The sequence below is a fragment of the Myotis brandtii genome, unplaced genomic scaffold, assembly GCF_000412655.1.
Source record: "Myotis brandtii unplaced genomic scaffold, ASM41265v1 scaffold833, whole genome shotgun sequence".
In the NCBI taxonomy this organism is placed as follows: domain Eukaryota; kingdom Metazoa; phylum Chordata; class Mammalia; order Chiroptera; family Vespertilionidae; genus Myotis; species Myotis brandtii.
In genome coordinates this window covers 259,865-286,167 of record NW_005371384.1, presented here as the reverse complement: position 1 = coordinate 286,167, position 26,303 = coordinate 259,865, and the positions used below count along the sequence as shown (strand labels likewise).

The following is a 26,303-nucleotide window of genomic DNA, read 5'->3' as shown; positions in this document are numbered from 1 at the left end:
AGCTATTATACTAATTTTTTAAAACTTGAGAATATTCAACTAACAGGAAAATCTTAAAAGATAAATGTTTTGTGTGTGAGAGAGAAGTACTTTGGAATTATAATCTTATAATCTTAATACCTTAATGGGATGACAGATCCTATCACATACACACACACACACAAAATAAATAAATAAAGGAGAAGAAAAATAGCCCCAGTCAGGCTGTGGCTGCACACAGCTATCTCTGTTTATCAGCGACTGCTATCCGGACTGGGTGCTGTTCCCACAGTCTCATATCAGCACAACCATTTAGAAATGAAACAAACCACAGGAAACAAGCAAAACAACTCTCTGGCTGTCTGGTATGCATCGCCACTTCAAAATCAGAATCTAAAAATTCTCTCATAAAGTTTCTAAATATCAACCCATTAGGTTGTTGTCTGGGGATTCAGAGAGGTCCTATTAGATAGAGCTTGATGAACTACTTCTGTGGTTTATGACAAGATAATTTTTAGCATCCTCCACTACGCCATGTTCCAAAATACAAGAAATGTCACAGATAGTGGCACTGCCCTATCTGTGAACTCATAATGCATTCTCCTTCCTATTACTATATAACGATTCCATCCTCGTCCTTAAGGACGAGGTCAGGTGGTATCATGTTCTTCATCTTTAAAGTGGAAGAACCAAGGCAGATGTTCCTGCTGCTCTCTGTTGACATGGCTGACAGGACTAGAGCAGCACCTGACCTGGGCAGAGCCAATTAGAGTCTCTTTCCCAGGACTTTGAAGACTCTGGTCAGTGGACACACACAAAGACATGTTATGGCTCAGGAGGTATAAGAGTCCGGGGTTCTTGTCCCAGCATCAAGAAGGGTTCAGGAATCTGGAGAAGGGGTTGTGCGTAGATGACATAGGAATCCAGAGACTATAAAGAGTCCAGAGACGAGATATAATTTTGAAAGGCATTGGGGGTCAGAGGAGCTTAGCTAAAGGAGCTAAGATCTAAGGTCTTAAAGTCTAAGGTCTTAGGTTTTCTCTGTCCCCAGGACCCCATACTTTTTATTAACACAACTTGTCCTGAGGTGAGGCAGAGATATACACTTCAAAGGGTCAGGGTTTGGTACAGAGTCCATTGTCAGAATGGGGGAATTAGCCTACGGCTGTTCAGGTGTTTGGCCAGTAGGAGGCAATAACACGTAGATTAAGATGCCCTTTAACTGTCTGGCAGCCAAGAATCAATTTAATGTATCCTTTTCAGGTTTGGGGAAATGCCTAGTGACTACATGTGTGACTCAACCCTGTTGAGTCCCCAAGTCTCATCAACCTTTTGATGAAACTCTTGAAATTATGACATGCTGGAATTGGTCTACGGCAGAAGAGGAAGAGTTGGGGTTGCTATTTCAGTCAGCAAATGGAGAAACCTAGCCTGGAGTAAGCAGAAGAATAAAAGTGAAGCAAAAAACAGCAGAGAACAGAAACGAAATGACTGCAGAAAGACAGTATATTCTTGAATCCAACAGCTTTTCAGGTTCTCGTTCTCTATGAAATCCATGTGTAGTGAGAAACCTTTGCATACTTCCTATAAAAACCCTCCTTTTATTTTCTGTAATTCATTTGAGAGGGTTTCTTGATTAAGGTAATAAGAGTTCTAATTATGAAAAATCATTGGTTTAGGTTGACTTTCCTCAACCATTTGTTAGTAATCATTAAAATTTTTTCCCTTGACTTAAGACGTCGCTCCTTTATTTGTGTATTCGAGATTTCACAGGCAGACCTTGAGAAGAGAGAGGTCTTGTTATTTATACATTTAGCAATGAAAGGAAAACTTTTTATTGACAAAGGTAACTACTTACATAATCTGGTAGAGGAACATCATTGGAACTTAGCGAACCTCTCAAGGACTGTGTAGCTTGTTCCAGAACTTTGTTGTGTTTTTTAGACAGCAAGGAAAACAAACTGAAAAAAATAAAATAGAGACTCCAATTATATTAAAACAACCAAGTGTCTCCTTTGCTAGGTCTTACATGGAATTATATAGTTCCACAGAATGTCAATCATTCTAAAACACACTTGTAAGGATTCTTTTTTTCATGCTTGTGTTAATAACAGGATTAACAATACTATTGATAGAACAAAAATTAAGTGAGAAGAATGTTTAAAGTATAAGGGTTCTAAAGTATAAAAAAACTGACAAGTTAAAATTATATTTCAAACATGGAAGAAATTTTCAGAAGATTACTATAGTGGGAAAAACAGTAGACAAACATTTAGAAAACCTGGGTTATGAAATGACTCTATGAGTAACTCACAGTGTAATTTATTACAAGTCACATGAGCTTGTTTTATCTCAATTTCCTCATCTTTCAATTAACTGTGTTGGATTAGATTATTTCTTTAATATAATAGAGTCTATGATTTAATTTTATAGCTTTATATTTTTATTTCTCAAAAAGAATAACCTTAAATATACATATTATAAGATTTCTGCCTCTAACAATGATGAACTACCTGGTACTGAATAACCCTCTTGTCGTAAACAACTAAGAAACTGGACAACATATATGAAACAACTGTTTTCAGATGTTGTACAACATCTGAAGTGCAAGATTCTGACCCTAAAAGAAGAGAGACCTATATATGGTGAGTTTCTGCCTAGAGGAACATTCCAGACTGTAGTTCAGAATAGTGGGACCCAAATAGTACACTCAATAATATTGTGCTGAGCTGATAAGACAGAGATATGAATTTGAGGCTGCTGCGGCAGCTGGAATTTGCAGGGCAGATTACTGGATGGGAGAAAAATACAAGAGAAAGGTCCAGAAATCTGCCAAAGGCTCTTCCTTAGTGTTTGGCTAAATACTAAGCTGTATAGTACAGAGAAACCCCCACAAGGTGTGGCGGTTAAACAACTACCCAGGAACTGAAACCTGCACAGAGATATTTGAAAGTCCCAAAAGGCTGAGGGATACTCGAGTTCCCACCAGCCAGAGTGGATAAAACTAACTGAACGTGGGCATTCAGTTGAATTCTCAGAAAGACCATACTTTAGAAGCAGAGTATATCTAACCCAGAGTAATAATTACTGTATTCTAAAATTTACCCTAACAAATCTAAAAAGATCAATTTTCAAAGGATAAAAGCTAATTTACACTAAATATAAATGGCTTAACACTCCAATGAAAAGGCAGAGATTGTCAAACTGGATAATAAGCAAGACCTAATTACATGCTGTTTACAAGAGTAACAGTTGTAAATTTAAAGATACAGATAAGTTAACATTAAAACAATATAAAAATGATATAAACACTAGTCATAAGAAAGCTGGAGTGGTTCTATTAATATTAGACATGGTAGGTTTCAGGACAAGAATATTATTATTAGAGATAGAAAGATTTTATAATGATAAAAAAGCCAATTCACCAAGAAGACAAAACAATCCTGAATGCTTCAAGTATACATAACTATGTGCTTATGATATTAAATCTACTATAGCTAATGAGTAAGGAATTCCTCGTTGGGCTAGATGACAACTTAAAAATAAAGGCAATTCTGATTCCATGTATTTTTCCATATAAATTTGAGGTATAATTTGTAGTATTTTTTTTAAATGTCAAAAACATTACTCTAGTATGTCTTAGTGATATCCTGCTAATAAAATGTTACTTTGAATATCTTTTTAGGAAAATCCCTAACTATTTAAGATGGTTTAAATGGGATATTCACCGAAGACAAGGTTACTGGGCATTCTTTCTAGATTAAATTTTAACATTATCAAGAAAAAAATTCTTTAAACACTGATTGGTAATGCTGGATGTTATACAAAGCAAATTAACAGAGGCAAGAAACTTCTCTAAATCTATACCTAAATACAGTTGGAAGAAAGTGAAGTGAAAGTTAAGTGAAATAATTACTGAATGAATAAGTGTGAAACGTATACTGATTAAAACTAAGCATATGTCTAAGAGACAGATTTCTTTGAAATGGAATAGTCTAGCAAAGTTTCATGAAGGCATTAGATCTTACATAGAATCTTGAAGGAAAAAGATTTGTGCAAGAGAAAAGGCATTTCTAAATAGAAGGCAAAGCACAGAGGCAAAACAGGGAAGTAAGAAGAGTGGGATGAAAATGCTATCTAAAGAAGTAGGAAACAAGATTCAACCAATTAGGGTATGTGCATTTTTTGCAATCATTTTATTTTTCTGGGTCTTCTCCATTTGAAGTTAGTCTTGCTTTGCTTTGTTTTTCCTTTTTGGAGTTAAAAGTAAATACTGTACTTTCTACTCAAGCCCGTTCCTATGACCCATTGGTAACCACTGGTAATGTTAGCAGTTTATTGTATATGATTCTAGAAATGTTATATGCATCAAGAATAAATGAATACTGTCCATTTACATCCATCTTTTTATTCCACAAAATATAAACTGTTTTGTACCTGCACTTTTTCTACTTAACAATATATTCCTTAATTCAGTCAACAAACAATTATTTAGTGCGAGTTACTTGATACAAAATATGGATATACCATAATTTGACCTGTCCACTATCAATCAGTATAATGTTCCTAGTTTTTTGTATTACAAATAGCACTGCAATGAATGCCCTTGTACACAATTTTTAATATACTAGAGGGGAGAGACTATTCCTTGAAGTAAAACTGCTGATTAAAAGAATTACTGAACATAATACTGAAGTGCATTAGGGGGTATATATTTTTTAATGGACAAATTATTTTAAAGGTGATGGAAGTAAAAAGGTAAAAGTAAATTAGGCTAGTGTGTGATGCAAATTTACATGGAAATGTATAAAGAGGGAAATCAGTAAGAGTCTTCTAATTGGTTTCAATACATTTCTTGGAATAAATGAAATTTCAGAAGTTTTTGAGACAAATAACTTTGGTGGTCAGCTGTAGCATAGTATTTGGCAAGACTCAGGCATAAATGGACGCCCAAACAAAAAAGGGAAAGCAATAAACATACCTGGAATTGAATTTCTCCTGGTTAATGTAACTAAATAAGGAAGACATAGAAGGAAAACCGAAAGATGACTAACTTTAAAAACAATGTTACAGTAATTATGATGAGTGAAAATATTTAAAAAATAACAGCTACAATACATGACTTGTCAATGTATGACCTGGTAGTTATAACAAAAACACAAGTGAGTGAAGAAAGAGAATCTATCATTAAGCTTAAAGACAATTTTATTTTTCACAGTCATTCATGCAAATTTTTTGTTTTTAACTTTAAAGTAATTCAGTGGGAAAATATCTAATAAGTAAAAGGATTATTAAGCAGATTTTTCTAATTTTGACTAAATTTGGTCAGAAATGCTATTTAGTAAGAATGACCTAAGTAAATTAAAACCTTGGTAATTTAATTTATCTCAAAAGAAAAACTATCCCTAATTTTGAGTTACTTTTCATACATCTTCCACGGGTAATACTTTTTAGAAAACCCAACAAACTAAATATGCCTCCTTTCCCATGTCTAAAGACATAAACCCAGACCACAAACAGAGAAAGATTTCCTAGCATGAAGTGGTTATCAATGCCCAAGAGAGAGCTGTGAATTCAACTCTAGGTCTTATTAACCTGACTTAACACCACTCTACACAAGCTAAGTTATTACCTTCCTCAGCTAAAACTCCCACATAATAAAATCAACGAAGAAGGGGAAACCAGGATGAAAACATATGGAAATGGGGAAAATGCCCCCCCCCCCCCCCGCCAAACAAGAAAAGGGTTTTGAGATCAAAGTAGGAGCAAACTCAGCATTCCGTTAATGTTTAGTACAACTGTCCAAGCTCATGGCAACATCCCTGCAGCTTCCAGAAATGGATGCAAACATGCACCAAGTCTTGTACTTACAAAACTTGTGCGTCTGCAATAGCAAGATGTCTTGGCTGAAATACTTTCAAAGCATTTTTGAAGATAGTGCTTTCATAAAACATACTTTTGTTATCTGGAAAATATGTGGAACTCCGTAATTCCCAGGGATGCTAGATAAATGAGGTGTCACTTAAATAGGATTTTAAAAGCCTGTAATATTTGAAGCTACAGTCCCTTTTAGTTCTGAGCTAAGTCCAAACAACAGAGTTTACTACAGTATCAACCAGAATATTTCTGATATGATAAAATTACAAATGTTTTTAAATTAAAATATATTTAACAATACAGAACACAAACCATAGTGTTCCCCATGAATAACCATTTTTAAATGTCTTTTTAGAACACAGCTCTATTTAACTACCAATAATTAGAGGTAAAATTTTATCAGTAGTTGTAAAAATGTCACAATTTCAGGACAAAATTATAGCTCAAATCAAGTTGGGCATAACTTGATAAGAAATAATCTCCTGTTTTTAAAGAACTGTGGTTAATGTTTAACCACATATGACTCCCCAATTTTCCTAAGATCCAGGCATAAATTCATGCTTTGTGCTCCCTCTGCTGGCTCTAAGCTATTTTTTGTACAAGGGAATCCTGTTACAAATGCACTGAAAGGCACTTGTTCATTACATTTGGGATCTTAAAGATGTAATCCAGCCCTACACTTTCAGCGATGAGGAAAAGCAAGACAACCAAGGTGATCCTGAGTGCTGACAGGTAGAATAATCCTCATCTTTTGACTCAATCCAGTGCTCCTTCCATTCCATTAGCACCTCAATGTCTTCAAGTACAAAACTACTGTTGAACTATAGCTTGCTACCTGCAGTTACTTAAAGTCTGAAGCTTGGTAGCTCTGAGCCATACACAGATTTTTCACTGAACTGTAATTACAACTGGTAAAGACACTTGACCAATATTCAGTGCAGACATATTAGGCTCAGAGAGTATCCATGATTCTGTCTCTTGGACAGCGCCCAATTAAAATAACCTATTGTAAAATTCCCAGACACACTGAATACTTAAATTTCTCCTAATGTGCTTCTATCATTTGTTTACAAATCATATGCCACAAAATTCGCCTTGGAATATACGGCTGCCACACAATATGTCTTTATGTCAGTAAAAACCGTAGTCATCTTGTTGATGATGGTTAAGAGGAGGGTGACAGAACCATAGAGCGTGCCTACTACATCCCAAGTACAGGGTTAGGCCTTTACAGAATTACTGTCAAGGGGAATTTGTAAGTAGCATTTCTATCCATAGTTTACAGAGAAGGAAACGAAGGGAAAGTAGCTTGCTCAAGGTCTATCTGACATCAAAGTGTCTACCATTTAAGCTGTTCCTAACTGCTTTGATATTTTGCTCATTCTTCAACAAGCAAAGAGGGAAGCAGTAAAAGGTGCTCTCTTACCACCAGCACCATCATCCCCACCTCTTGCAAAAAAAGAAAGCTTTCGGCAAAGGATACTTTATTACAAACATGGATCTGTTTAATTTCTTTTAAAAGTTAAGCTAAAGTGGGAAGGGTTAACAATACTTTCCTTACTTTTCGAAGAGTAAGGTACACGACCTATAATACAAATATGCATTAACCCACAGCATAAGTTAGTATTTAACCAGTTAACTGCCACGCATCCAAAATGGAAACCATCCCCACACGCCACGATATTTTGAATTTTAATATTAAAAATCGGCCACCTGCAGCTATGGACGCTTATGGCATACAAAGGGCTAATTCCAATGGACTTTTATGTAATAACTGTATCTAATTATTTGTCAAGTAGTCTGTGTGCGGAAACCTGAAAACACTAGCTCCAGCCTGATAACAATACTATTTACATAGACACAAACAGTCTGGGATGAAAGAATCTAATCTGTTCAGACCAAAAGTAAATATTTATTAGCTAAAATATACAAGTCTGTCTTTGTGAGGAAGAGACATTTGTTTCTTGATGAAAGATACAACTTGTTATCTAAATCATGGATAATTTTTATTCAAAGTGGAGTTTAAATTCTGTGTTCCTTCTGAAAACAGAAAACCAAAAGCATCAGTGCCTATCTCTTTTCTGGTAGCAATGATTTGTTATTCTTATGGAAGGGAATCATGCTCAAGTATTTACATAGAAAATAGTGTTAAAATGAACATATTCCTCAATTACTTATAGGTAACTTATTTGGGCAGCATAGACAACAAATGTCAACATTTTAGAAAAGAGAGAGTAGCCTAGATTAAATCCAGTCTTAAGCAATTTAGGAAAAAGTGACGAATGAATTGATTCTTTAACCTTGCATAATTTAAATAATGTGACCAACTCGTTGCCCAGGGCTCTATAGCTGGCATCATATAATATTTATGGACATTAATAATGTTTTCAACTGAAGTGACAGGTAAAAATAACTTCCTTTTTAATATTATGAAGAAAGGAATTTCGGGTAATGCAGACACTTGTGCTTAAACACTAGTCCTCCACTAACCACCTGAGGGAACCTGGGCGCTTCACTTCTCTGAGACTGTTTCCTTGGATGCGGTGATGATGACGGTGACAGCTGCTAAATAAAGAGCTGCTGTAATAATTAAATGAGAAAATTAATGTAAACACTCTTAATAGGAAGACTAAGGAAAAGGCCACTGGTCAGTTCCAATTAATTATTGGCATGTAGGAATATGGGCTCTGGGTTACCAGCTATCCCAACTCCGAAACTGTTATATGTTAGCAACAAATTCTGACTTTTTAACAATATGTGCAAACAATACTCGGCTCCTCTCTGGGCTGAGTCTGGACCACCAGCTGCCAGTACGTAGTTTCTCTCTGGGAGACTCAGTGGAAACGCCACATGTCATGAAGCTGAGCAAAGCATCTGGAGTCAAGGTGTGGGGGTTAGATGGATGTTCAAGAAGAAAGAGAGGTGCTCTGGCAGGAAAACGCAGGAGTGGTGGTTCAGATGATTTCAGCTCATGGAAAATTGTGTTTCTCTGGCATGCCATGGTTTTGAGATAGCCCAGTACTGTATTTATGGTCCAATTTAAAATCTTTGATTTTTATGTAAATGCCTTTCAATTTAATCCCTGATTCCCCAGGAAGGAGAATATGTTATTCCCTGACCTATCAGAGACAGACCAGTTGGTTTATAATAGAATCCAGAGTCTCCACAATAACTCACATGTCTGGGATATAGTAAAAATTACTCAACACAATCTTGGTTAGAGGTGTATTGACTTTATTGATCTTGGGGAATGAACTTTTGGTTTTATTGATATTCTCTACTGCTCTTCTGTTTTCTATATCACCAACTTCTGCTCTATACTCTTGTCTTTAGTCTTTTTATTTTAGTTTCATTTGCTCTTCATTTTCTAGTTTCTTAAGGAAGAAGCTGAGATAATTGATTTGAGGCCTTTCTTCTTTTCCAATATAGGCATTTCAGGCTATAAATTTCCCCCTAAATACTGCTTTAGTGGCATCCCACATCCTTTGATCTGTTGTATTTTCATTTAGTCTTTGTACTACTGTATTTTATTTGCACAATTAGTCTCTTGTAGATAAATGCCAATCATTCCTACTCTACTAAAACATTATTCTTCATTACAGAAAGCAACATATTAGGTATTCTGCACTTTTTCAGATGTTATAACACCTTCAGGGAAAACAAACACCACAAAGCAGTCTTAATTTCTAGTTCAAGTCTACCACTCTCGATTTTACTTGACACATTATCCACAATGATCACTTCCTGAACACACCATGCCTTTGCTCATGCTAACCTCCTGGCCTAAACGTCTCTTTCCTACATAGATCTGCCTAGTAAATTTTTACTCACCCTTCAAAATTAGAGAAAACATTGACCACATTTTTCTAGTTAGTAGTATCCAGCTTACTTCCCTCACTAAAATACTAATTTCTTGAGCATGGAATAATTCACTTTGGCCTCCTTGGTACTTAGCATGTACCTGTATGTTTAAAAGGCCCTCAAAAAAATGTTTGTTTAATTGAACTAAACTGACAAGCAGAAATAATTTGGGATGCAGTGTGTTATGGAATGAATGTATGTGGACCTCCAAAATTCATATGGTAAAGCTCTTAATCTCTAGTGTGGCTGGATGTAGAGTAAGGAAGAAAGGAAGGCTAAATGAAGTCAAAAGGGTGAGGCCCTGATCCAATAGGATTACTGTCCTTATAAGAGGCACCAAAGAGCTCCTCCTCTTTCTCCAGGAACATATAAGAAGAGATCATATGAGCACACAGCAAGAAGACAGCTGCTGCAACCCAAGAGGAGAGCCCTTGCTGGACAACAATCCTGCCGGCACTTTCGTCTTGAACTCCCAGCCTCCAGAACTGCGAGAAAATAAATTTCCGTTGTTTACACCACCCAGTCTATGGTATTTTGTTATGGCAGCTCAAAATGTCTAATACACATAAGGATGTGGTTAAGATGAGGTAGTTCCTCTTTCCCAACTAGAAGGCAGGTTAGGGTTCTTGGGCCTCTAGAACCAACAGTGCAAACTTTCTCTTCCGTTGAAAAAAATATATATATTTGCCTTTTCTCCAGAAGGCTGTACTTGAAGCAGTATGGCCATTGTGATCTTAGCCATGGCCACCGCAACTCACTTCAGACCAAGAATGTTCGACATTCCATAACCCCTTTTATAAGCAAATCAATTCTAAAAGAAAGCTCAGTTCCCTGACGACTGGGTCACTGAGGTAATAGAGAAGCACAAACTTTTCTTGCTTTTTAAATACATTTTTATTGATTTTAGAGAGGAAGGGAAAGGGAGAAAGTGATAGAAACATCAATGATGAGAGAGAATCATTGATTGGCTGCCTCCTGTATGCCCCGCCCCCACTGGGGACGGAGCCCACAACCCGGGCATGTGCCCTGACAGGGAATCTAACCATGACCTCCTGGTTCATGAGTCGACGCTCAGCCACTGAGCCAAGCCAGTAAAGCAAGAAGCACAAATTTTTATTTCATTATAGGATTAAGGTTGATAGTTACTCCAATAATGTATTATCTTATAGCTATGGAGAACTATCACAGTACTTCTAAAATAACTGTCATTTATTAAAATAAAGGTAAAGAAAAATGAAGAGTGCTGGAGAGTGGTTCTGATTTTGGATGGGACAGTAGGAGACAGCTTCACTGAGGAGGTGACATTTAAGCAAAGACCTAAAAAGAGTGAGGATTCGAGTTGTGCGGGTATCTGGGAAAGAGTATTCTAGAAAAAAGAAATAATAAGTACAAGTGGACCAAAGAAAAGCTTGTTCAACTTGAATTATCAACAACAATCTCATGCATCTCTTTAAATGATTATCTAAAACTTGAAAGATCTAAATCATATCATTATTTTTATTTGGCAAGACCCCCACGCCCACTCCTAGAGAAAAAGTAAGTTTCAGCTTTTTTACTTAAAACAGAAAATTAAATGATTACTCTTCAGCCATCAATCTGCGCAGAACAGAAGTTGGATTTGAATAACATAATGCTGCTGAAAACATCTTTTAAGACTGACTAGACTGCAAAATGAGAATTACTATATTCAATAATTCAACATTATAACTGCGAAAACCTATTTACTTCTGAAAAGTGAGAACTGGTAGATGGAAAGTGAGATGTGAACTGTGTCATATTAAAGCTGGAACGAAAAATAATTTGCTAAACTTATTTCCTTCAGACTGAATTATCACTACAAATAAAAGGCAGAAAGCTGCCAGGAACGCCAGAAAAATTAAAGTACTTATTACTTTAATTTAAATTGAAAACATGCTAACCACCAATAAATAAAGTAATTGTAGTAATCATGGGAAAAACAATAGCAGAATTTGGGTGCTCAGTATGTGACATTAGCACTGTGGTAAGTGTTTTGCATACGTTAGTTATCTCATTTAAATCTGGCCTCAACCCAGAGGCAGGATTCCCTATTATCGCCACCTTACTTGCTAAAGACCACCAGCTTCTCAGTGGGAAACTAGCACTCAAGCCTAGGCAGCCTGTCTCCACACCGAAGCACCAGCCCACACTGCCATGAAAACGCCAACATCTGTAAGTCAACCTTAGTGACGAGTCCCACTAGTCCTGGCCAGAATCTGACACTTAACTATTTACAGTTCTTTTCTTTTTTTAAAGAAATATTATGATGGGGGAGAAAGAAGAGGGTTAAGGGGGTATGAACGGTGATGGAAAGAGACTTGACCTGGGGTGTGAACACACAATACAGATACACATGATGTATCACAGATTGTACACCTGATTTCTATATAATTTTATTAACCAATGTCACCCCAATAAATTCAATTAAAAAAAGAATGTTAAAAAATATTATCAAGTCCGGCTGGCATGGCTCAGTGGTTGAGCATCGACCTATGAACCAGGAGGTCACGGTTTGATTCCTGGTCAGGGCACATGTCTGAGTTGTGGGCTCGATCCCCAGTGTGGAGCGTGGAAGAGGCAGCCAATCAATGTTTCTCTCTCATTGTTGATGTTTCTATCTCTCACTCCCTCTCTCTTCCTCTCTGAAATCAATAAAAATGTATTTTAAAAAATATTACGTATCCCTTTAAAAACTCAGGATTTTAATTTTTCTTCTTTATGATATGCTAATGAGATCCAAATAATTAATAATAATGGCATAACCATATGCCCAGAATATGTCTTGATTTGGCCAGCAAGTCCCAATTTATGAATTTGTCCCAGTGGAACTATTAAATAGAATCCTGGTTTGAATAATAATTTTTATGGCCACCTACTTAATAATAACTTCATTTTTTATTCTGCCCATTCACTGTCTTTCTTATTAAATGATGGAACATACTAAACTGCTATCATTCTTCGTTTGGGGGTATAAATTCACCACACTTCTTCTAATCAGATTGTTGGTTCTCTCAACATTTAAAGTATAACTTTTCTCCAATGGCTCCACAACTCTCTTCCAATTCGTACGTCTGATCTCATCTCCTCCCACACGCTGTCCCATTCCCCATTCTTTTCTCCTAAATGAACCCTTTGTCTTTCTCGCCTACTCCTGCCTATATCTTCTTTCATGCCACCCCCTTCACTTGGAACAGCCCACTAATCCATCAAATATCTGTCCTCAAAGCACTTTTTAAAAGTCACTTTATCAGTGAAGTCTACCTGAGGTCACCCATCCACCCACCTGTCCTATTTACAGAGTGAATCCATCACATCAACCACTGTGAGGCTCAAATTTGAAATGTGTTTGTTATTACGCTGCTGTGAGGTTCACCATATTCAGCACATCAAAAAGAATGTGAATCCTGACAAGCTTTATAATTTAAAAGTAGAACTTTAGATATATCTACAACCAAAGGGAAGGCATCATCCAGAGGGATCTAAAAATTATAAATACAACCACTGCTTTCAAATAGTACAGATACACAACCGAAGGACTTGTATGCATGCATATAAGCATAACTAATGGACCATAGTCACTGGGTTTAAAAGTAGAACTTTAGATATATCTACAACCAAAGGGAAGGCATCATCCAGAGGGATCTAAAAATTATAAATACAACCACTGCTTTCAAATAGTACAGATACAGGGACAAATAGTCAGATGTGGATATTTGATTGTCAAAAGGAAGACCATAGTCACTGGGAATATACAATCTAAAAAAAATTACTCCAAGTCTCATGGGGAACACTGATGAACTGGAACACTGGTCTTACCCTGCTTCTACCATCTACTACTTGCCCAATTCCGAGCAGTGTCTGTCTGTCCACAGTGACAATAAGGACAATGATATGTGCTACAGAGAAAAATTAGAAAAACAAAGTGGCTCGTGAAAAGCCATCTCTTTTAGGTCAAAGACTAGTGATTTAGTGAATTAGTCTAATGAACTAACGTCTGATAAAATCTCATTAATGAGATAGGGTAGAGCCCATATAAGGACACAGTGGTCAATGGAGCTCCTATGAGAAATCTCCCTCCCTTTCCCAGGAAGATCCCTGAGTGCTCCCCCTTATTGAATAGAAGGCTGTTCTGTCTGTGGAGCAGCCCACTCTGTCTCACTGCTTCACTAATAAACTCACTTCACTTTAAACTCCATGCTGGCTCACGTTTGAATTCTTTCCTGCAAGAAGCCAAGAACCCAAAGTAGGACATGGACCCTAGGGTCCCCAGGTCTCCTGACCACCTGCATCACTAAGGCATTATGTTTTTTAGTAGAATTATATAGTCAACAAAGAAGATAATTAGTTCTAGATTACACTGTAGTTTTTGAACATCATGGTTTGTTTAAAATAAGCAATGGATTAAAATTCAAAGCTGAAATAGAACATCAAAAAGATATTTTAAAGAGATAATATATCTAAAAATAATATAGTGAAAACTAAACTCAGAAAAATATTTGAGTAACAAATATTAATAGGCAAGAAAAATAACTGTAGATCATCAGAAGAAATGTCATTTGATTATGTAAGAGGGTAAATCGGCTTCTCTAAACACACAACATCAGACAAAACACCTGCAGAACCAGATCAGGAATAACACGATAATACTTAGAGCTTCTTTCTGCTAAAGAACACAACATTATTGGGAAAGTGAGTTCTTCAGTTTTGCTATGAGGAGGCATGTCAAATGTCCACATGTTGTAAACAAACAAAGCCACATTACCCTCGGAGGTGACTACTTGTTTATTTTAATTCGTAAAGTTAAAGAACATAGACTCAAATAAATATGTACATTCCCCAATATATATAAAGCAGCGGTTTAGGTCATGTGCCAACAAATTCAAACCTAAGACTACAGATACATTAGAGCTGAGTTAGTTAATAAAGCAGTAATTTTAAGAGGTCATTGTACTGTTTGGGGTAGCATTCCCCCTATAGCAGAACAAAGCAACAACATTTTGATGGTAAAAGGCATTGCAAATTAAAGCCAGATGGACTTGGTCTCACTTAAAGAAAAGATGCCTCGGTGACTTACACTTCCAGGTCTGTAATGCCTGAGTTCACACCATGATTCCAGCTCAGGTGAATCATCTCTCAGGGGAACCACACGCTCTTTATGTGCACAGATTCAATGTACAAACAGGTTACAATTATCATTATTATATTTGCAGGGGGAAGGGAGGGATAGAAAACCAGACAGCGAGGATTAAATGCAGTTTCTCTAGACCGCAGTAACAGGAAATACCACAAACTCTTGCCATAGTCACACCAACAGCTAGGCAAATTTTGGTAGCCTGGATACCTCTTACATTTGCTGCTTAGCACTAGTGACAGAAATCAAGGGACAGTGGTTCTTGAGAAGGAATATTTTTAAACTAATGAAAATCAAAGCTCTTTTCTTTCCTTTAAACTAGGTGTCACAACACATTGCCTCAATATCTTGCCTGCTAGAGTAATGTATTGTTATGCAAAACAAGAAAAAGCAAGAATTAGAAACCCACAGAACAGATGACTGCCCGCTGTTTTACTGACCAGTATTTAATCCACAATGATGCTCTCTGACCTGACCATTTAAGGACAGTTAGAGGAATCCAGAGGCAATAGGACAATCAGTTAAACTATGAAAAGTATTCCCCAAATGTGCTTTTTAACTGAATGCTTAGAAACAAATTTACCTGCAGCTATTTACTCACTGGTTTTAGATTATTTGTTAACCTTTTTAAAAAACTTTCTAACTTTTTACAGAAAAGATACTAAAATATCATTGTATATAGTTCCATCGCCATCTTTAAATGTGATTTTGTAAGTTTAGAACTAAACTTACATGAATCTAAAAGATGGGCCCCCTCCCCCCTTACTCTGCCCAGATTCTCATGCTGCCACACCACTGAGTGCTAGGATATAGAGCCCACATATTGAATTCTTCTGTCATGAATAACAGGGACTTGAACTTCCTATTGACTTACAGTATGTGCTACTTGAAAATAAATGCACCTAGGAAAAGGAATTACTAGTATCAACATTAAATACATCAAAAATAAACTTAAAAATAACATTTTAAAAGTTTATTTTAATGTGATCTGCATAAAAACATACCTATATCAATAGTAACTATACTTCTAACTGTAGCTTCTGCTTACTTGTTTATTTAAAGTTAGAAGAATGACACAATTGCTAGTCACTAAACAGAGGAATGACAAGGAAGCCATAAGAGTTTTAGTCACTATTAGAAATTATATTCGGTAGCTAATTGATCTCATTTTCTTCTTTTCCAGTGATAAGTAAAATATGAAACTTATCCTTTGGGTTAACAGTGAAAATCTGCCCATGTTTACTTTGTGAAAGCTGGTTTAAAACCCTTTAAAAATAGTGTTTAACCACTATTACTTTGAAGGGGGAAAAATCAAACCTATATAAAAAATTAAAACCAAACTTAGACATTTGGGATACAACACTGTGAACTTTTATAAGGATTAGTGGTTTTGAAAAAGAGACACTGCATGTTTGGAGAGTAGAAACCCGATGAAATGGTACATATAGAATTGAGACCAAATAATACAGCTTTGAGTTTCTTGTTTCTACAGTCTACAACTCAATTTTAAGCCAGTTTTGAATTTAATTTTTTAAAAATATGTTTTTATTGATGAGAGAGAGAGAGAGAGAGAGAAAACGAAACACTGATCAGCTGCTTCCTGCATGCTCCCCACTAGGGATCGGGCCTGCAACCCTGCCATGTGCCTTGACTGGGAATTAAACTGGTAACCTCTTGGTACATGGGATGATGCTCAACCAACTGAGCCACACAGGTCAGGACTAGCCAGTTTTTAAAGTATCTCCAACTAAAATTGTAAGTAGAGAACAGAAGTTCAATAATTTAAACACAAATATTAAAAGTGTATAATCATCAAATAATATCAGGCTTGTAGCTGGCTCTAAGGTGGGTTGAAATTATTTTAAGGGCAAAGTTATTTAATAAAATCATGTTATTATTAAAAGGCTTCTTGGGAGGCAATAAGGTTAAAAGTGTGGCTTTTATACCCAGAATATTTGGGTTTTTAATACTAGCTTTGGTGTCTTCTAGCAAGGTATTGTAAATCACTCTGTGTATCAGTTCCCTCATCTATAATATGGGGGTAATAATATTAACTATCTCACAGAGTTGCTTTGAGGATTAAAATAAAATAGTTAATAATGAGAAGAATGTCCATTACAGAGTAAGAGCTCAATAAATATTAGCTATTATCACCACTACTGGACAAAGAAAATTATATGCACACTCTCTCTAACACACAGCCTTTAGGAAATCTATACAGTACATCTAAAGTTCATTTAAAATTTAATTTTTAATGACCTGCCTCTTATAGAAGCTAGTTTGTAGAGCTGTTGTGTGAAACAAGCAATCTCTTGGAGCGTATCTGACTCTAGTTTAAGATCGATATAAGAACGTGCATAGAAAATGCCCAAGAAAATTAGTAACTCTTCAATTTCCATTCCAGCTCAAATCTGTAAGATGGAGATTTAAAAGGTAACAGGATTAAAATAAAATTTTAAAGTCTCAATATGTGAAATTAAAAAAAAAATAAAAGCAGCTATCCATTGAGAATAATTCCTTAGGCACACGTATGGGGAGATGCATTTATCTCACATCATAATGCTGTGACATTCAATAAGATGAAACTTTGATCAGAACAGGAACTTCAGAAACTTGGATTCGACTTCCAGCTTGTGTGATCTTTGCCAAAACATTTAGCTTCTCTCCATTCTCCTTTGCTTCCTCCTCTTTTGTAAGATAGAAATAAATCATCTCGCTGTCTATCTAACACAGAGGGACAGGATTAGAGTAATGCCATTCCTACTTTGACCAAATTGAAAAGGATTTACTCTCTCATCCTGAGCATGATGATTTAGTTACTTAGTGCTAGTAGGTGAAACATTAACTTCTGATTTACATCACCGCCTATTTAAATTCTGGAAGTCAAATAAATGTAAGGGCTGGCATCATGACGTGCCAAGGCATGGAGAGTGGGTGGAATCACTTTTCTTCCATATACGGGAAACGCTGTATGTTTAAGTCTGTTAGACATTTAGTAACCAAGAATATTTCTATAATAAGCAGTTATGCAAGTATGCATGTCTGAATATGTACATGAAATTCCCTGCAAATGGAAGCCGTAGGGGAACAGCATCCAATTGGGAGAACTTTGTATCCATTCCAAATCCTCCATACATAGTCTAAACTTCCTGAGAAATTTCAATTTTTTTATTTAGGGTGTTCATCGTCAGGAACTGTGGTTACTTTTATCCACCCATAGGTACATCAGCTAAGACTTGAGTGCCTCATTTACCAATGAAATCTAGATCTAGTACCATTATAATTTCATATTGTGGTTTCCTAAGATTATTTCTTTATTTTGTTTCCATATGTCAAAATTCTCATCTTTCTTGCACATTAAAATTTACTTAATAAGTATCTTTTGTTATACATATTTATTGATTTAATCTAAATTTCTTCCCTTTGACCAATAAATTGTACAATATAACTCAGTAACATTTCAGTGCAAATCACTATGGCAGGCCAGTGTAACATTTACTTTGAGTCGGGTTTTCATGTTACTGTTGGTCTTCAATAAACCTTACCAATATTCTTATAGGTAACACTAGAGGCCTGGTGCACGAATTCGTGCACGGGTGGGGTCCCTTGGCCTGGTGGGCGATTGGGGCCGATCAGGGCCATCTCACCCAGTCCCAATTGGGGCGGCCAGCTGGAGGGAGGGATCACAGGCAGTTGGCTGGCTGTGGGAGGTTGGCTGTGGGAGCGCACTGACCACCAGGGGGAAGCTCCTGCATTGAGTGTCTGCCCCCTGGTGGTCAGTGCGCATCACAGCTACTGGCCGGTCGTCCAGTTGTCCGGACGAAAATATTTTACTAAAGTATTTTAGTAAAATACTGGAGACCAAGATGGCGGCATAGGTAAACACCGGAGACTGCTGCCGCAAACAACCACTTCAAAAATACAACTAAAAGACGGAACGGACATCACCCAGAACCACAGGAAGGCTGGCTGAGGAGAGACTCTTCAACTAGAAGGAAAAATAACAGCACACCGAGGCTCAGAGGAGGCGCAGTGTGGAAAAAACTCAGGTGCGGAGGTGCGCGCGCAAAGCGGGCTGGTGGCTGAGAGCGCGGTTGTCGTTTTCGGTCAGGGGGGAGTCTCAGACTCTGAGCTCCAGATACGGGCGAATCGCTGGGGACTCGGACCCAAACGGGAGAAGCGGGAGTGTCTGGCATCAGTTGGAAGGCAGCTTTCCCTCCGAGGTTTGCAGCGGTTCCGGGGGTTCTGAGAAGCAGAGCCTCTGGGAACAGGACTGAGGGCACCATAACGGCTCCCTCCGCCCGCCCTGTTGAGCCCGCCCCGCCCAAGCCCTGCGCAGAGCCATTTGCCGGATAGCCTCAGGCAAAGGCTAGATTAGCACCTCCCCAGAGGACAGAAGTTTTCCGCGGCAGACACAGCTGATTCACACAGCCAGTCGGCCTGGTGGTCAAATCCCTCTAGTATTAACTACAACAATCAAGGCTCAACTAGAACAAGACTGCGCACAAAGACCACTAGGGGGTGCACCAAGAAAGCATAAAAAATGCGGAGACAAAAAAACATGACAGAAATGGAGGATATAGAGCTAAAAATCGCAATTTTGAGGGCTTGCAAAAATGTGCTAGAAGCTGTCAATAAACTTGAGGAGAGAGTCACGAAAACTAATGAGACCCTCGATGCTATGATAAAGAACCAACTAGAAATTAAGCATACACGGACTGAAATAAAGAATATTATACAGACACCCAATAGCAGACCAGAGGAGCGCAAGAATCAAGTCAAAGATTTGAAATGCGAAGAAGCAAAAAACACCCAACCGGAAAAGCAAAATGAAAAAAGAATCCGAAAATACGAAGATAGTGTAAGGAGCCTCTGGGACAGCTTCAAGCGTACCAACATCAGAATAATAGGGGTGCCAGAAGATGAGAGACAGCAAGATATTGAAAACCTATTTGAAGAAATAATGGCAGAAAACTTCCCCCACCTGGTGAAAGAAATGGACTTACAGGTCCAAGAAGCGCAGAGAACCCCAAACAAAAGGAATCCAAAGAGGACCACACCAAGACACATCATAATTAAAATGCCAAGAGCAAAAGACAAAGAGAGAATCTTAAAAGCAGCAAGAGAAAGAGACTCAATTACCTACAAGGGAATACCCATACGACTGTCAGCTGATTTCTCAACAGAAACTTGGCAGGCCAGAAGGGAATGGCAAGAAATATTCAAAGTGCTGAATACCAAGAACCTACAACCAAGAATACTTTATCCAGCAAAGCTATCATTCAGAATTGAAGGTCAGATAAAGAGCTTCACAGATAAGGAAAAGCTAAAGGAGTTCATCACCACTAAACCAGTATTATACGAAATGCTGAAAGGTATCCTTTAAGAAGAGGAAGAAGAAAAAGGTAAAGATACAAATTGTGAACAACAAACATGCATCTATCAACAAGTGAATCTAAGAACCAAGTGAATAAATAATCTGATGTACAGAATGAACTGGTGATTATAATGAATCAGGGACATAGAAAGGGAATGGACTGACTATTCTTGGGGGGGAAAGGGGAATGGGAGATGCGGGAAGAAACTGGACAAAAATCGTGCACCTATGGATGAAGACAGTGGGTGGGGAGTGAGGGCGGAGGGTGGGGTGGGAACTGGGAGGAGGGGAGTTATGGGGGGGAAAAAAAGAGGAACAAATGTAACCTGAACAATAAAGATTTAATTAAAAAAAAAATAAATAAAGTATTTTAGTAAAATACTGAAAATATTTTACTAAACATTGCCAATTGGGTATCTATATATATAAAAGGCTAATATACAAAGTGTCCCCTCGGGAGTTCGACCAGGAGTTTGATCGCTCGCTATGACGTGCGCTGACCACCAGGGGGTGGCACGGAATGAAGGCAGGCCCTGGCCAGCAGCCGGGGAAGGAAGGCCCTGACTGGCCCTGATCACCGGCCAGGCCTAGGGACCCTACCCTGCATGAATTTTGTGCACTGGGCCTCTAGTAGTATAATAAATGTGTATCCTTCTCCACTAGGTAATTTTGGATTTTAAAAAAGTTCATTAAAATTTTTAATACATATAGTGATATACTTTCTTAATCCTTATCTACATTTCTAAAATTTCATTCTGTTACCACTATTACAGCTGCTAGCATCTGTAATTTATTTATGCAAAAAAACCCTACTTAGAACTAATTTTCCAGTATTGTATTTAAATTTCAAGAGGCAAATTTAATATAAAATAATTTTACTTTTCCCTCTGAATTTCTTCTGCTTATTTAGAGTGGCCATAGAAAATGTTATTTTTGCATTTTTATGAGGCATCTTTCAAAGCATGCTGAAATTGCTTTGATGGTTATGATTTATCATAAAGATAAAAAAAAGTGCAAAATACTTAGCTGAGAGACAAAAGCAATGCAATTCCATATATTCAAGAATTAAAGAGCCTTCCTTTGCCAGGCAATTTTACTATGTATCTATGGAAACTATAACTAGAATACTTCATTATCTAATGATGCTATTTTGAATGCTATTTTGAGGTGTAGTAGCATTTTAACAGGATAGCCATCTTACAGCTTCTGGTCAAGTAACCTCTGAAGAAGTGGTCATTATTAGACTAAGCAAGCCTGCAAAAAATTACCTGTAGTAAACTAAAATCATTCAGTTTCAGCAAATATAAAGCACCTATTGTGTATCTAAGTATTGCGTGCATAGGTGCTAGGGATTGATGGATTGAAAAAGCACACATTTTCTTCCGTTGTGGGCTTATGTCTACTCTAGGAGAGAGACAGAAAAAGAAAGGACATGTGTGTGAGACAAAACATCATATTAAGTACTAGAGGAGGCCTGGTGCATGACATTCGTGCATTGGAGGGGTTCCTCAGCCCGGCCTGCGTCCTCTCGCAGTCTGGGGCCCCTAAGGGAAGTCCGCCTGCTGGGCAGAAGTGGGCCTAAGCCGGCAAGTGGACATCCCCCAAGCTGTCCTTGGCACTGCCTCAGAGGCAGGAGAGGCTCCCGCCACCACCACTGCTCTCGCCAGCCGTGAGCCCAGCTTCTGGCTGAGCGGTGCTCCCCCTGTGGGAGCACAATGACCACCAGGAGGCATCGAGTGTCTGCCCCCTGGTGGTCAGTGTGAGTCATAGCGACCGGTCATTCCGCCATTCAGTCGATTTGCATATTATGGTTTTATTATATAGGAGGATAACAACAGGTTTGGGGAGAAGGGGAAACCTGTCTGAGGAATTAACAAGTGTTAAGAAATACAGAGCAGGGAAAAGAACAATCTAGACAGGAAAGAACATGTAAAAAGCTCTAAGATGGAGAAGGGGTCAGCAACAGGAAAAGATAACTTGTGAGCTAGAGAATGTACCACCCCGAGGGCAGAGGGGAGCCACTGAAGGGTCTTCAGCAAGGAAGAGACCATGTGATTTCCATGATCTGAAGATGCTTGCTAGATGAGGAGTTAGGAGTGGGAGTGATGGGAGGGAAGTGTGAACAGGACAGGAGGTCTTCACAGTCCAGGTCTGAGATAAGGGTGATCTGAGGGAGAGGGGCTGGCAACAGGGGCAGAGAAAAGGAGAGATTCCATTTACATTTTGGATCCAGAACTGAAATGGATGGAATGAAGATGGACGGGTTAGAGGGGGGAGAAAATATTGGTCATTCTCATGTGATGACCACAGGCAACCTGATGGACAGAGACACCACTTACTGAGGAGACTAAAAGAAAAGGTTTGTGGAGGAAGGTTAAGAGTTCACCTGAGAGATGGGGACTGTGAGAGGTCTGAGTGGAGATGTTAACATGAAGGCAAATGACAGTAGCTGACAATACGGGACTGAGCTCAGAATTTCAGCTGGACTTATCAATTTGGGAAGCACTGGCACATGGGTGACATGAAAAGTCACAGAAAGAGATGAAAATGCCCAAGGGGAGAATTTAAGTAAAAAGAGAAGACCTTAGGATCAAACTTGAAGGAATTCTAGTATTTAAAGCAATCGAGCCCACAAAGAAATGCACAAAAGGTGGGAAGAAAGCCTGCAACATGCTGTAACACATGCCAAGAGAAGGGGGCGGGGCAAAGCTGTCCACCTCAGCTGAGACCCAGCAAAGACGGCAGCTAGGTTTGTCAAGCTTTGCCCTCCTCGCTTCCACAGAACACACAGCAGTGATTCATCCCTGTAATTCTTGAGATGGAAAAATAAAACTCCAAATCCCCAAACCAAGAAACATAGTGAATACATAGAAAAGTGATTTTTAAAAAAAACATTAATTGCCTATTGTTTATTCTTCCCAAGTTTTCTGATCTGGATTTACCTGTTCTATTTTGACTTACACGGCACTGAGTACAAAAGTAGTAAATCTTCAGACTGAACACATTACAGAAAATGGAAGAAGCTTGATGACAGGATCGAGTAGTGAATAAGTAACTCAAAAGGAAACCATAATGGTTTAAGCGGGATAATACATTTCATTTCATGCCACAGAAGTGGCACAGAAATCAATAATGCACACAGCCACAACAGTATCATATGAAAATTATTAAGACAGTATCATATGAAAAATTATTACTCTGGTTTCAAATATTTATTCAATACAGATTTAGTGAGCGGCATATACTCTGACAAGACTGTTCTAAAAGAATTTTAAAAAAACTCTTTTGAGAAAACTCATTTGAGCACTGTCTTAGTTTAGACTGAAGATGCAATCCTTTCAGAGCAAAAAATGGCACCCGATGTGATTTGTTAAACCTCGAGACATACCACATAGGTAAAAAGTACTCCTAAATTTGAAAGTGCCACAGTTTAGAGAAAGATTTAATGTTGTGCTCACTTAGAATTATAGACCTATTCAGTTAAAAAGAAAGACAAAAGAATTTATAAAAATTCTAAAATGAGCCATGGGAAAAATCTTCTGGGACCATAGATCAGAAGAGTCCCATGAACCATTTCAGCTCTTTGCCGATTAATAAAATGATACTACAATATGTTGGAAGGAGGGAAAAAGGCAAAAACATGTATTTAACTTGGGCAGTGAAGGGAGGGCAAAGAAAAGGGAGAGGAGAAACTTATAATTTAAATGTGTACAATGCTTTTAAATGCCTAAAAAATAAATTCAAAATTATCTAAAGAAGAAATGCCATGTATATTTTACTAATATTTCACAACTATTTTATACATTATCTAGTTCTTGTCCATATGGATATGATTTTATACATTTGGCTTAATAGTACTATATACTTTTTACACTTAACATATAAAATGTTTTCCATATTTCTACTTATTTTTTTCTCTATATAATACTAGAAGCCTGGTGCATGAGATTCGTGCACTTGGGGGGAGGGCAGGTACCCCCTCAGCCCGGCCTGCACCCTTTAGCAGTTTGGGAGCTGTCAGTCAGACATCCTTAGTGCTGCCGCCACCACCGCTGCGCTCGCCAGCCCAGCTTGTGGTTGAGCGGTGCTCCCCCTGTGGGAGCGCACTGACCACCAGGGGGCAGCTCCTGCATTGAGCGTCTGCCCCTGGTGGTCAGTGCATACCATGGCAATTGGTCATTCCACCATTCAGTCGATTTGCATATTACCCTTTTATTATATAGGATTTTTAATGGCTGCATGATATTCCATTGAGTTGAGAAATTATAGTTTACTTGATCATTTCCTTATTTTGTTCTTAAATACAATTTTTTCCTTAAGTTGAGTTCTTTCCTTAGGATAAATTCCAAGATATTAACATTTTGGTGACTTTGGGTAGTTGTTTCTTTATAGCAATCCACTATTTTCTGCCATTTTTTATCTTACATATGGGCATCCCAGCTCACATTTTCAGTCTCTTTTATAGCAGTTGCATGTAAACTCTGAATTTAGAGACTTCTTCTATTTTTGCCTTTTGAAAAGAAGACCCACAATTTTCAATAGATTCTATGAGTTCTATGCCCCTACCTGCTTAATTTTATAACAAAGAGAACATACTGTTTCTAATTGCTACGTGTCAGAAAATAACTGGAAAGCATTGCCGATGTTCTCTTAGCTTTCTAGCATCAGGCAGCAACAAACCAAAGCCCCGAGTTAATAGTAATTCAAAGAAGTGACACCGTTAAAAGGGAGAGGATGATCTCAACACTAAACTTTTCCTTGATTTCTCCTATCTCAGGCCCAATAGTATCATGCTAGTTTAAGTCATCTCTGATTTATAGAAAATGTGTGCTAAAATGTCAACTACATGCCTTGGCCGGTTTGGCTCAGTGGATAGAGCGTCGGCCTGTGGACTGAAGGGTCCCGGGTTCAATTCCGGTCAGGGGCATGTACCTTGGTTGCGGGCACATCCCCAGTAGGGGGTGTTCAGGAGGCAGCTGATCGATGTTTCTCTCTCATCGATGTTTCTAGCTCTCTATCCCTCTCCCTTCCTCTCTGTAAAAAAATCAATAAAATATATATTTAAAAAAAATGTCAACTACAAAGTACAAAGCAGTAATGTCATGCTGCCCCTCTATGCTGAAGCACGATACACACTAAACGGCAGGTGCACATTTTTTCTGATACTTGAGATTGATTGCTTCCCTCCTTCTTACTACTCCCACCATCATTATGTTTACTCTACACTCACCCATGACACGTTGCAAATTGTTGACTTTATACCTACTCTTTGTGTAAATAAAATGAGTGAGAAATATAAAAACCCAATGGCTAATTTCTACCTTCTTATAAAATCACATCTGCTTAGCTGAACGAGCCTCGATAGAAACTTGGGTGGAACCTCACAGCCAGCTCTCAGATGTGCTTGCAGAGCAAGAAAGAGAACTCAAAATTCATATGCAATTAACAGCAACTGTAGGGTCTATTTCATATACAAACCAGAGCACTCCCAACTATTATAAATTAAACCCAAAGATTTCCAAATGGAGTAAAGTACAGAAAAGTTCTTTCAAGTTGACATGACAACTCTGTGGTTGAAAGCTTTTCTCTCTCCCATGAAACACACTATGAAGTACTTAAGAAGACATTTGTAAGCAAACAAATCCCAGCTATTGTTTTAAAGAATTAGTATCATTTCAAATATAAATTTCCTCTTCAATCATTTAATTGGCGTGTCCCATTTAAACATGCAATTACCAGTCATACACAGCATGCAGCATGCAGAACATGGACAGCAGAGGTTAATAACCTGGAAGCATAGGCTCTGAGAATGTGAGAGCAAGTTAAAGACAAGAGTTCCTCTCCATTGTCACTGAGGCTCGAGAAGCAATGCTGAAGCGTAGAACAGTGAGAGTGGGGGAAATACAGTTTGTCCAACACATAAACATATCTCCGCAAGTGGCGGCAGGTATAACTGAAAGACAAAGGTAAAAGGAGAAAAACAGAAAGAAAGGAGTTTTCCTTTGAAAAAATAAATCATTCTCAATGTCCTCAAAGCTTTGTGTACTAGTATTTTCACTA

General features: G+C 37.9%; 1 protein-coding gene across 5 annotated transcripts in view; it reads right to left on the bottom strand.

Moving 5' to 3' along the window:
- Positions 1 to 26,303, bottom strand: part of DYM (dymeclin) — a 239,778-nt gene that overhangs the window by 68,270 nt on the left and 145,205 nt on the right. For 2 of the 5 annotated variants that reach the window (XM_014531961.1, XM_014531963.1), the window contains 2 exons: positions 26,032 to 26,196; positions 1,838 to 1,940 (listed from right to left, as the gene is read on the bottom strand). In XM_014531961.1, the coding sequence (XP_014387447.1) occupies positions 1,838 to 1,940; positions 26,032 to 26,196 (268 nt within the window). Of the gene's footprint in view, positions 1 to 1,689; positions 1,759 to 1,837; positions 1,941 to 4,960; positions 4,991 to 26,031; positions 26,197 to 26,303 lie in introns of those variants that run through there. The other 3 variants (XM_014531964.1, XM_014531962.1, XM_005884490.2) reach the window with 3 other exon arrangements.